The following is a 13,574-nucleotide window of genomic DNA, read 5'->3' as shown; positions in this document are numbered from 1 at the left end:
ATACAAGGAAAATTTGAAATTTTGCTGAGTGATTCAGCAGCTTTGTGCTTAAAGTAAATTCTTTCTTTCATTTTGAATTGGAGAAATTAAAAGAAGTGCCAGGGGTACTACAACTTCCTGTTTTTCCTTTAGGAGGGGAAAGCAGAATACACGATCTGCTCCTTTTAAATTGGAAAAGAATATGCTTTTGCTCTGTTTCATTTTATGCTGTGCATTTGAGTGTATTTATTAACAGGACACAATTATGTGTCCTTCCAAATAGAATAATGAAGGCCCTATGGTAATGACATTTAACTGTGTATTTTAACAAAATACTTCAGTTTTTTTAAAGTTTGTTTTATTTATGCTGAAAAAGTGTTGTTTATTTATTATAATACAGTGCACTTAAATTTTCCTTCTCTTGATAATAAATCTAAGTTGTCTAGAAATTTCAGTAAATTCTAAAGGATGTGGTTGTTGTCCCACCACATTAAAATTCATTTGCAAATAGGAAGACTTAGTTGCTGGTTATTTTCATATTTGATCCTCCTCATTGCCAGTGTGGAGGTGCGCTTTGAAGATGGATAGGTGCTAAACTGATAATAGCGGCAACTTGATACTGTTGTCTTTTTTTTTGTGGGGAGCAGTGTGGTGTGGTGAAAGCCCCAGACACATTCATTTTGTCTTGGCTGTAGAGGCTGGTGGTGAAGGGAAGGGGGCAGGAGATAGTTCCTGTATTTGTGTGTTTGTTGTGGGGAACGATAGGAGTGAGAAGGAGAGTGAAGTGATCAAAGACAATGCTACTTGTGGAAAGAAGAGAAGGAATTGGAGACGCTACCGGTCAACATTTGAAGGAGATCAGGCCAGCATTTGGAAAGGTTTAGAGGATGAAAGTGGATTGACCTTTGGGAAGTAAATGGGATAACTTGAATTGACATGTTCCAATATGTGGATCAGAAGCAGAGGTCGGTGGTGAGCACATATCAGAGATTTGGGGGTTGGTTGGGGAGTTAATTTAAAGTGGTGGTGGTAGCCCAAGGATTTATGTAATTTTTGTTCTTGCCTTCAGGCATCCCAGTCTAACATTGCATTTTTAAGGCCATGTTGTCGTGGGAGTACACTATGATAAGCGGTTTCAGGACAGTGTGGTCCATAAGTTTCCCAGCAATGTTCAAAAAGGAAATTGCACGAGCAATGGTGTCATTATGTGAATGCCTGATGTGGAAATGTATATTGGGATTGCAAGGTGGTTGATTGGGATTGCAAGGAAGTGCGTGCTCGAATTTCCCAATTGGCATATTTTGACATGAAAATGGTTGCAAATGCAATCTATTTCAGTTTAAATGAATTTTTGTTTAGATCGTGCTGGAAAAGAAGTGCTGTTGTATCCAGCTTCTAGGGAATTGTGTTCATGCATAGAGAATGATGTTTTGTTCATCTTGCTGAGGGCACTTGGAATAAAGCAAACAATGATGCAGTGTGGTTATTTGTCATGTACTGCTTCAAGTTATCACATGCAGATTTTTAGTTGCTAGAGAACTATTGTGTTGTTTATATCATGTTTGTAAATGTCCTTTGGAGGACTATTGGAATATTCATGATGACGGACTAAATAATAAATGTATTAAAACTATGAGGAAATGAAAGTCTAACATAGTGCTTATTAAGCTGACTTTTTTTAATTTGTCCCATTTAATGATGTCATCCATTTTTATGTTATTGACAGACTGAGAAACATGCATCAAGCAATTCATTGCATTTAGTCAGCCAATTTAAAAAACAAATTGAATCTGATGACCCTCCTGTGAATACAAAGCAGTTTCTGAAGAAACCATTTTCAGGAAGAAAACTTTCATCTAAGATAAATGCACAACAAAATGCTGAGGTGGGCTATTGTTTGAATTAAGAAGATTTTATATGGAGAAGTGGTCACAAATCTAAATGGTGTATATTTTTATGCTTATTAACTGTAGCCCAGTTTTATATAATAAAATTAAAACTGGTGCAATTGCTATTTCTGATAAGATGTTGTCAGCCAATAAAACTAGCAAACTATCCAGATGTTTCAAAAATCACTATCAACTCTCAAAAGCAAGACTGAAGGTGTCAGTGAGACTTCTGGGGATTGGTGGGGAAATATTTTAAGGGAAGTGGTGTGGTATATTAGCTTGTGTAACTTTTCAAATACATGTTCTTTTTCAAAGTAAAGTGAAAGTGTTGTGGATGTGCACATAGTATAAGCTATAAGTACTTGGGGATTAACACAAGCAGAGAAAGCATATGCCGTCCCTTAAAAGTTTATCATCTAACCACTTATTTGATTTATTTTCATTTGGCATTGAGTTACAAAATCATACAGGACAGAAACAAACCCTTTCGCCCAACTTGTCCATGCTGATCATCAAGTACCATTTATACTAATCCCATTTACCAGCACTTGCTCTGCAGCCTCCTTTGCCTTGGCAATTTGTGTGCTTGCCTTGGGACTGCTTAAATGTTGTGAGTGTCTCTGCCTCCACCACCCTCTCAGGCCGTGCATTCCAGATTCCAATTAGCATTTGCAGAAAAATGAATTCTTTCTTGAATACTTTCTAAACCTCCTGTCCTTGCTTTAAATCTATGCCCTCTCTAGTTTTAGATGCCTCTGCTCTGGCAAAAAGTTTCTCACTATCTACCCCTATTTATGCCCCTCGTGGTTTTATATACCTCAATCAGGTTCACTCTCAGCCTCCTCCACTCCAAGAAAATCAAACCCAGCCTATGCAGTCTTTTCTCATATTTGAAATGTTCCATCTCAGGCAGCATCCTTGTGAATGTTCATGTTTATTGAAAATAACACTGACATTTGAGAATTAATTTATTATTCTTCACATTTTAAGTGAGGAATATAGTAGCAGCAGTAGATCTTGTGTGCTGAGAAAAAGGTTTTCATCAAAATTCTGAGTTGAGCACTTGAGCTCATCCTAAGTAAGTGCGGGATCATTTCAGTTGGATTTGTAGACTGCACACCTATACATTTTAGAGCTTGCAGAGACACATGAAATATGTTGATATTTCATTTAGTTTTGGTGTATTCGGTCAACTTTAAACATGTTTTTATATGGTGCAATTCATGTTATATGGAATAACCAGACTTCAGCTTTGTAAAAGATGTTTCAAAGGTCACTCTTTCTCTTGCCAGTCCTCTCCCACATAACTATCCTGTAATTCAAAGGCACATGACTTCCCCAAAAGCTTCATCTATTGGCATATTTTTTCCAATTTTTGGTATTGGTATTGGTTTATTATTGTCACTTGTACCAAGGTACAGTGAAAAACTTGTCTTACAAACCAATCTTACAGGTCAATTCATTACACAGTGCAGTTACTTCAAGTTAGTACAGAGTGCATTGATATAGTACAGGTAAAAAAAAAATAACAGTACAGAGTCAAGTGTCAACAGTACAGAGTAAAGTGTACTCATTAGCCATCTCTAACATGCCCTTTCTCCCACCGTGGGATCCAAGGCAAGATCCAAATTGGCTCCAAAGTTGGCTGCACAATAGCAAACAGAAAATGATGGCAAGGGTTGCTTTTATGATTAGAAGTCCATGACCAGTGCTAGGACCCTTTCTTTTTGTTGTATTCATTAATAACTTGAATATGAAGTAGGAAATCTGCAGATGACATGAAAATTGATGGTGATGTTGATAGTGAGGAGGATAATCTTAGGTTACAGAATGGTTGGTAAATTGAGGGTAGAAATGGCAGATGCAATTTAATCCAGATAATTGCAAAGTGATAGATTTTATGGGGTCTAATAAGGGTAGGACATACACCGTGACTGGTAAAGTTCTAAGGAATATAAAGGAATCTAGGGGTGTACAAGTCCATAGATCTCTAAAAATGGCAGTATAGGTAGATATGACTTTGAAGAAGACATTTGGGATGCTAGCATTGCATGTAAGAACATGGAGCCATGGTACAATTTTATAAATCTTTGATTAGGCAACAGCTGGTGTACTGTGTGGAGTTCTAGGTTGCATACTGCATAAAGAATGTGAATGCACTGGAGAGGGTGCAGAGATTTGCCAGCATGTTGTCTGGGATGGAATATTTCAATTATAGGGAGAGACTGGATAGGTAATGTTTGTTTTGCTTGGAGTGGAGAAGGCTGAGGGGGAGAACCTGATACAGGTAGAGAAAATTATGAGGTGCATAGACAGGGTGAATAGTGTAAAATTGTCCCCATAACTGAGACGTTGAAGACCTGAGGTCATAGGTTTAAGGTGAAGAGTAAGAGGGTTGGGGTGGATCTTAGGAAAATTCCTTTCAGGAGGGTAGTTGCAATCTGGAATGCAATGCCTAAGAAGGTATTAGAGCCAGGTACTCACAACATTTGAAAAGTATCTGGATGATTGTCAACATGCAGAAGGCTCTGGACCAAATGCTGGTAGTTGGGTACTTGATGGTCTGCATTAACAAGATGGGCTGAAGGGCGTGTTTCTGTGCCATATGACTCTATTTATTGACCTCTTTCTTTTAATTTTTTCTTTGTCACACTCCCACCAACATTTCCCATAGCAAAATTACTCCTGTATTTTGGTGGCATAAAATAAATGAAAAGCAAAAGCACTGCAGATATTGGAAATCTTAAATAAAGCCAAAAGTACTGGAAGTGCTTAACAGGTCAAGTGGCATCTATGGGGAGAGCAGCAGGGTTAATATTTAAGGTCAATGACCTTTATCCGAGCTAGGAAAAACTCTCTAAGTTACAAAGGAGTGGAGAAAACAAAAGGCATCTCTGTGATTGAGTGAAGACCAAAGGACTGTATAACACAAGTAGCAGTGGAAGTAGCTGAGTGAGGAGGGTGAAGGCTTGTTAATTGCAGCTGTCTGGAATTAAATAGAATGAAATGAATCAGGACAGAGGAGATAGGAAAAGAAAAGCAATGCTGGAAATGTGAGATACAAATCACTGTAGTGTTGGAGATGTTAAGTAACAGGGAGTGCTGGAATTACCCAGCAGTCAGGCAACATTAGTCAAGAGAGAAAAAACAGATTTAACATGACAGCTTGATGACATTTCTTCAGAACTGGTCCAATAAAGACTAGAAAGGCTAGTGATCTGAAATTGTTGATTTTGCTGTTGTGTCCTGGGAGACGTAGCATGCCAAGTTGGAAGTTGCTTAGGTTGTGCTTCTTTGGAATAGTTGGAGGCCAAAGACAGAAATTGGAGTGGGAGTGTGATGGAAAATTGAAGTTTGTTTGTATCTCACGGTTCCAGTGTTCCTTTCCTCTCTATGCTCTATTCTCATTCATGTACTTATGCTTACATCTCCTCCAGACTCATCCTCTGTGATTAAACCAGCCAACACTGCTGTGTTTTAATTCATTCTGTCCCTCTTGATCTCCACCCTTTCAAAGACATATCCATTATACTTTTCATCCTCCCCCGGTATGCAACTTAACATATCCCTGATTTTTAAGTTTTTCCCAAGTTCTGTTGAAATGTTACCAACTTGATACCTTTGCTTCTTTTTCTGAAAAACTACCTGACCTGCTAAATATTTCCAGTATTTCCTCTTTCTATTTTTGTATAACATATAAATAAAAATGGTGGAATCAGGTACTCTCACAACATTTAAGAAGCATCTAGTTCAGCATTAGAATCACCATTGCATGGGGTAGACCATGGTACTAATTCTATAGGTAGACATGGTGGGCTGAGAGACTTGCTTCTTTGCCTAAGATATAGCCCTTTCAGCATTAAAACAGCTGGCACTTATATAATACGCCTAACATTGTAACATGTCTCAAAGTGTTTCACAAGACCATTGTCAAACAAAATTCAGCTTCGAACCATGTGAATGTTTGGACAAGTGACTAAAAGCTTGGTCAAGGAGGTAGGCTTTAAGTATTAGAGGGAGAGAAAGAAGGAAGAGAGTGAGAAATAGTGAGGGAATTTCATTGCATAGATTCTAGATAGCTGACAACTTTTAGTGTATCACAGAGCTACACAGCAGAGGTTGGGATTAATAACTGATTGTTCGAGCTGAGGCATGATCATACTTCACTAAATTCTCAAGTACTTTATCCTCCTTACTTTTTCCCAGTTCCTACCCTTCCCTCCTTTCCCCAAGTGCACTTCGAGCTACTGGGTTTAAAAAAAGAATCTGCTACAACATCACCCCTAACTTCAGATTTCCCCAATTGTTCCTCACTTTTTCCTTCTCTTCACACATTAAAACTGCTTCCATTCTCTTTAGAATTTCTATTCTGCTTGCATTGGCACCAGTAGTCCAGCAGGAGGAGATAAAGCCTTAGAGAAGGCATTTTCAATGTTACTTTTCCAAATGATTACACTGTCTCATCAATACATTGACTGCAATAAACACACAGTTGGTAAGAATTTTTTAAAAATCAGGGTCATAGCACAGAAGCAGGCTCTTCAGCCCACCTAGTCCACACTGACCGTCAAGCACTCATTTACACTAATCCCTTTATTGAATTTTCCCCACATTCTCATCAACTTTCCCTAGAACCTACTACTCACCTTTACACTTGGGGCATTTACTGCAGCCAACCTTGCATACCTTTGGGATGTAGCAGGAAACTGGAGCACCTGGAAAAAGATCTGTGCAGTCACAGGGAGAACGTGTAAACTCTACACAGACATGGCACCAGAGGTCAGGATTGAACTCTGGTCATTGGAGTTGTGATGCAATAGCTCCACCAGCTGCAACATTGTGCTGTCCCTTAGAATAATCTTGGAATTATTTAACCTAGAGAGATTTGATTTACCATTCTCCCTCTCCTTCCATCACCTTCTGACGCTTTGCCAATAATGCCATAACACATATGGATCAGAAAATTCGACCATCAGCTTCCTGCGCTACTATTATGGGTCTGCCTAGAAGTATATTTTATTACAGGATATCATCAATTCTTCTTTTAATTTTTTAATTATACTAACCATGCCTTTGGCAGATCCAGTTGGCTTGCTTCTGGATTTTCTCAACTGTGGCTATTTGAACCATTCTCAGCAATTTTAGGACAAATTATTTAAGCTGGGTGCTTTTGTAAGATTATTTAGAGTCAAGTTAATTGTATGAAGCTTTCATTTTCAATGAAGGAGGGAACTTAAGCTTTATTACGAGCTGTAGGAGCTCTTCAGACAGACTCTAGGAATGCTACAGCACTGTTTGCAGCTGTGAAGCTAATGATGTCCTTAATTTTTTATAGCACGGAATCCTCCCAGGCAGTGGTAGGAAGCACCAGTCCGATAGCTTTATACAGATGTTTAAAATTAAGTGACAGATGCCATATTTGCCAGCAGCAATATCTTCATGTGTTCCATGGAAAGGACCCAGCAGTTTAAGCAAGGACACAACTTCTGCTGTAATGTGGCCATGATTGCTCCATTTGAGGACTGCATTGATTTAGTTAACTCTACTCCATAAATTATGTGGCTTATTAATGTAGTATAATTCTCAAAAAAGTGTTTCTTGGAAATTTCTGTGATCAAGAGGATTTTGAATAACAATTGAACATCATTGATTCCTTGGGGCATAATGTTTTTATATTTTTCAACAGCCCTTTGTGTTGCCTTTTTTGCAGATTTGGTTTAAACCCAATCTAGAACACCCCATTATATCTGCGGATTGACAGATGTTGCAACCTTGCCACAATGCATGTTGCTGTTGAGCAGTCTGCAGACATGCTGAAATGTTACCTCCTGGATAGTCTAACTAGCAGATGGAATGCCATTGTGCAGACATGCTAGAGAAGTAAAATCATTGCATGCACTTCTTGCTTCATACTTTAGTGTTCAAAAGAGCAGTCAACAAAGAAATCCTCCAGAAGCACAGAGTCACCAAAAAAGGGTTTATCTGGAGGGAATTTTGTCTATGTAAGACAGTGAAGAGATTGTTGGTTGCGTTTGCAAACTACTTTCAGTAATGAACACCTTTTACTACTGTAGCTTATGAAAAGGACACATATTGTAACCTCTGGAGTTAATCCACAAAATCTAATTTGAAGTATTTTAACTGTCTGATATGCAAACAAACAGGTGATGTTCACATTTGCAACAAGGACACTTTCCATCCTGTTTTGTGGCACAATAATTGTACTTTATGGAATAGACTCAGAACCGGTCCAGAGGCTTAAAACTAGGTGTCCATGAGGCACTGTGCATCTTTATCAGGAGAAGAAATGGAAACTAGTACAATCTGTAACCTTGCAGCCCAGCATATTTCTCACTCTACCAAGCTGATGGATCAACCCTGGTTCATGGAGGAATGCAGGAATGCTGGAAGCAGCATCAGGCATACCTAAAAAGGATCAGCTGCCAGCCTAGTGAAGGTGCAATGCAGGGTTACCAGTATGCTAAGCAACAAGCAATAGAAAGAGTTTGGCAATCTCACAAACAATGGATAAGATCAAAGCTCTGAATTCATACTCTCTCGTCCTGAAAGGTAAACAATTAAGCTGGTCATAGAGACTCCAAAAACATTGCCACACCATCGCTGAGGATGGGAGTATGTGAGTGCTAAACCCAAGGCTGAAGCATTCACAACCATGTTCTGCCAAAAGTGCCAAATAAATATTCCATTTTAGCGTCCTGCTGAGGTTTTGCTTACTAAGTCAAGTGTCAGTAACACCTACTCACCTATAACTTGCTTACTGATGCCCAGTTTGGTTTCAGCTCCAGATCTCATCACTGCCATGGTCCAAACGTGGACCAGAGAACAGATTTTCAAAGGTGAGGTGAGAGTGACTGCTCTCGACATCAAGGTAGCATTTACCTGAGTATAGCATCAATGGGTAGCAAGAGGGAAGCTCTCTAATGGTTGGTATCCAAAGAATGTCGGTTATGGTTGTTAAGTCATCTTCCCCATTTCACCACCACATCCCCACCCCCACTGCAAGAATTGCTCAGCAGTGTCCTACAGCCTATCATCTTCAGTGACATTATCAATGATCTTCTCCCTGCACAAGTGGGGATGTTCACTGATGGTTACACAATGTTCAATTCTATTTGCAACTCTTTGGCAGAAGAATATGTCCAGACCTGCATGCAGCAAGACCTAGCAAACATTCAGGCACAGACTGATATGTGGTAAGTAAACATTCATACCACAAGTCATCAGGTAATGACTTCTCCAGAAAGAGGGAGTCTAACCACTACCTTCAATGGCATTGCTAAGTTCTCCATCATTAACACATTGGGGATCACCATGAATCAATGCTCAACTGAACTAACAATGTAAATATTGTGGTTACAAGAGAAGTCAAAGGCTGGGTGTACTATGGTGACTAATTTTCTTCTTGAAACCCCACAAAGCCTTTCCATCATCCAGAAAGCACAGGATGGGAGCATGATGGAATACTCTGCACTTGCTTGGATGAGTGCAGCTCCAGCAGTCAAGAAGCTTAACACTATCCAGGACAAAGCAGTTGACTTTATTAGTACACCATGCACTACTCTAAATATTTATTCTCCATGAATTCTGGTTTCTTGTGGTTTCTTGGCCAGGCTACAGCAACAGAATCTCCCACACCCATAATCTCTACCACTGAGGAGAAAGACAGCAGGCTCCTGGAACACCAACACCTTCAGGGGTAGAATCTCAGATGGCAATGAGGAGGTGTACGGGAATGAGATAGATTGGCTGGTTGAGTGGTGTTGCAACAACAGCCTCGCACTCAATGTCAGCAAAACCAGGGAATTAATTGTGGACTTCAGGAAGGTGGGAGAACATGCACCAGTCCTCACTGAGGGGTCAACTGTGGAAAGGATGAACAGCTTTAAGTTTCTGGGCGTTAATATCTAGGAGGATCTATTCTGGGCCCAACACATTGATGCAATCACAAAGGAAGCATGCCAGCGGCTCTACTTCATTAGGAGTTTGAGGAGATTTGGTATGTCACCAAAGGCTCTTGCAAATTCCTATAGATGTACAGTTGAGAGCATTCTGACTGGTTGCATCACAGCCTGATATGGAGGCTCCAATGCATAGGATCGTATGAAGTTGCAGAGGGTCATAGACTCAGCCAGCTCCATCACGGGCACAAGCTTCCCCACCATCAAGGACATCTTTAAGAGGCGGTGCCTCAAGAAGGCAGCATCCATCACTAAGGACCCTCACCATCTGGGACATGCCCTCTTCTCATTACTACCATCGGGGAGGAGGTACAGGAGCCTGAACACTCACACTCAATGATTTAAGAACAGCTTCTTCCCCTCTGCCATCAGATTTCTGAACAGTCCATGAACATTACCTTGTTATTCCTTTTTTTGCACTATTTATTTATTTTGTAATTTATTGTAATTTTATGTCTTTGTACTGTACTGTACTGCTGCCGCAAAACAACAAATTTCATGACATATGTCAGTGATAATAGACCTGATTTTGATTCAGAAGCTGCATACCATACTGAATTGGAAATAAATAGCCATTCCTTCATTGTCACTGGATCTACATCCTGGAACTCCCTATTCAACAGCAATGTGGGACTAACTTCACCAGAAGGACTGTAGCAGCTCAAAGTGGCAACTAACTACCACCTTCTTAATTACAGTTAGGGTTGGGCAATAAATGCTGACCTTGCCAGCAATGCTCAGGTTCTGAAAAATACTGTAAGTGAATTTAAAAAATTGTCTCTTAGACCCATGGCTATGCTTTTCCCTTGATTGTGTTTGTCCAGCAATTTTCATTCTCTACACTTCATGCCCTACTGTTTGTATCTGTGGGCACAACTTGTGTTTGACAAATGTTTTTGAAATTATTGAAAGGAGTTTACTGCTCCTGTGTTTGGTCTGTAGAATTGGATGGTATGGATTAGCATGTTTCAAAATAAAGTAAGGTGATTTCTATTTACTTTTCTGATTTTATAATTTACCCTCTGCTGTAGGTTCTTACCCTAGATCAAGAGGATGGTAAATCAGCTATAAGTGTGCAAAGCAGCAGTGCGGAGGATCTGCACGGTGGATCATTATTAAATGGCAGTTTTGATGAGGAACAGTCAGCAAACGCATTCCAAGATGCATTGAAAGAGTGGAGGGGAAGAAAACCTAGTGAAGCTCAGTTGTTTTCAGGTAGAAATCATCATAGTAATTATTTTATCAAAGCTTGAAAACAGTTTAATTGAAAAAGAGCCCAAAACTGTGATTTCTGTAACTTGTATAAAATAATTTGTTATTTATTAAAAAGTCTGAAAAATATGTTAAATTTTATCAAATGTTATACTTATCTAAAACATAGAAATGAAAACAGAATATAAAATAAAATTGGAACTGGAGCAAACAACTAGGAAAAGGTCTGCATTTAGTCATGCTGTATGATTTGCCGGTGGACCTCTTAGCCACAGCTGTCTTTCCACAATCTCTTTGGTTTCTCAGTACCTTTTTTTCACAAATAATTACTTTTTTTCCCTGTCACAGGAAGTCTATTGTATTGCTCTGCTGCTACTCATTATTCCTGTCCCAACAGTTTTGCAGTTGAACTGGAATGAATAGTGTTGAAAATGTGATATACTACATTTCTTCTCCAACGCCCCTCCACTCCAAATCCATTTGGTGCATCTGCAAGTGTATTTTCAATTATTTACCTATTTCGGGGGGGGGGGGGGCAATGTCACTGGATCTTGCACTAGTATTAAATTATAGGCAGAAAAAGCCTTGCAGTTTAAATTGAATGAGTCTGTGGATATGATCCAGCAGCAATGAGGCAAATTTTGCAGAGGAAAATATTGGCTCAGGTCTTGCAGTTGTGTTCAGAGAAAGCTGGCTACCATGTTCCAGTAATCTCTGCAGCACTGATTTTACCTTTATCAGTGTGAGTTGCTGTAGCTGACAATTCTAATGTAGCCCTAGTGCCTGGTAACAGTGAAATCAAACAGATCAACCAATAGTATTGAAAAAGACAAAATATCAGGAAGTAAAAAGCACAATTTTTTACCTAAAATGTTGCTGAGCACAAAATAGAGATTGGAACATATCCAAGGTAGCAGATGAAATAAAACTTTTTAATGAGCAGAAAACGTTGAAATAATAATGAGGGAATGGCAACTCTGTAAAATTAGTTTAATTTATTAGGGCCAGAGAGGTTGTTTAAGAAGTAATAACATCTTATTACGTGATTTTAAAACTCACTCACAACTCCTACAGCAAAATGTAATATTTTCAGGATTCTTTTAACATCAAGAATGATAAGTACTGGTTAGTTCAGTTTAGTTTTCGGAAGATTATGCTAGAGATGAGAACAAAATAAAGTGTGTTTTGAGGCAGAAGGTGAATCACTAACAGCAAGGTTTGCATTACAACATTCAGCTGCACTTGTGTGTAGTAATCCAGAACATCCTGTCATAAATCCTCCATTATAGCATTGTGTTTTGGTAGCTTCATCCTCATCTGTCATAGCAGATTCCATTTAAATGCCTTACTTGGCAGAAGAGTCTATCTAAAGTTTGGCATCCGTCTCTGGCACAGAAATAGCCAGAGGCCTGAAAATCAGCCTAGGTTAGTGGGTTATCTTTGTCATAGGTCCAATGATCTTCCCATCAGAGATGATCTCATCCACACAGCCTAGGATATAGGAGTGCTACAACAATGGGACAGATCTTTGGCTGCGTTGGAATGGCTGGCCATCTGTCTCTTTGCAGTACTACTTGTCCCTCCCAATCCAGTCTTTCACCCATAACCCAGCTCACTGCTGTGTGGCTGATCACATCACAGGGGCTATCTCAGCGCAGGCAGTCAAGTGAATACACAGAACCTCTTTGATCGCTGGTGAGTCTCTGCTCCCGTGAATGCAGCCATTGAATGTGAGGTTTTTCATATTCTTATCCATTCAGTATTATTTGCGTGAAAATTTTTAAATAAATAAAATGTTTAAAAAGAACAAGATAGTTTTTTTTACATTCAAAATGCTATGTCAATATGGGCATATGCTGGAAATCATTTTAAAACATTAAAAATAAATTAATAATTAAAAAAATATACACCTTTCTCCTGGTAGCCGATTTCTCTCCTTAACTTGAAGAAGACTCTTGTATTTGTGCCAGGTTTAACCTTTCCTGTGCTCAGTGGGCAAGCTCCAAAGCCTGAAGGCTGGAACACCTGCAAATGATCAAGCTGCCCTGTTGGACTTCATAAGAAGTCATGGAGTCGAACTGCATGGAAACAGGCCCTTTGGCCCGACTCATCCACGACAACTGAGATGTCTATCTACGCTTATCCCATTTTCCTTTATTTGGCCCATATCCCTCTATTCTCTTTCTATCCATGTACCTGTCCAAATACTTTGACTGTACCTCCCACCCCCTCCTCCCCCCCCCACCCTCCCCCCCCCCCCCCCCCCCCACCGCCTCCTCTGGCAGCTTGTTCCATATACTTACTATCCTCTGTGTGGAAAAACTTGTTCCCTACCCCTGGAAAAAGACTGTGACTATCTACCCAACCTATTTTTATAAACCTCCAGAAGGTCACCCTCCGCTGGAGGGAAAACAGTTCCAGCCTATCCAGTCTCTCCTTATACCTCAAACCCTTCAGTCCCGACAACATCCTTGTGAATGTTTTCTGCACCCTCTCTAGTTTAATCACATCATTC

At 39.6% G+C, this 13,574-nt stretch overlaps 1 protein-coding gene across 1 annotated transcript in view; it reads left to right on the top strand.

Moving 5' to 3' along the window:
* Positions 1–13,574, top strand: part of zbbx (zinc finger, B-box domain containing) — a 41,637-nt gene that overhangs the window by 21,731 nt on the left and 6,332 nt on the right. Inside the window, exons 8-9 of the mRNA XM_052018610.1 lie at positions 1,706–1,864; positions 10,879–11,062. Of these exons, the coding sequence (XP_051874570.1) occupies positions 1,706–1,864; positions 10,879–11,062 (343 nt within the window). The remainder of the gene's footprint in view (positions 1–1,705; positions 1,865–10,878; positions 11,063–13,574) is intronic.

Source organism: Pristis pectinata, chromosome 6 (genome assembly GCF_009764475.1).
Source record: "Pristis pectinata isolate sPriPec2 chromosome 6, sPriPec2.1.pri, whole genome shotgun sequence".
Classification (NCBI taxonomy): domain Eukaryota; kingdom Metazoa; phylum Chordata; class Chondrichthyes; order Rhinopristiformes; family Pristidae; genus Pristis; species Pristis pectinata.
Note: the sequence above shows the minus strand (reverse complement) of the source record. Positions and strands in the feature narration are given on the sequence as shown.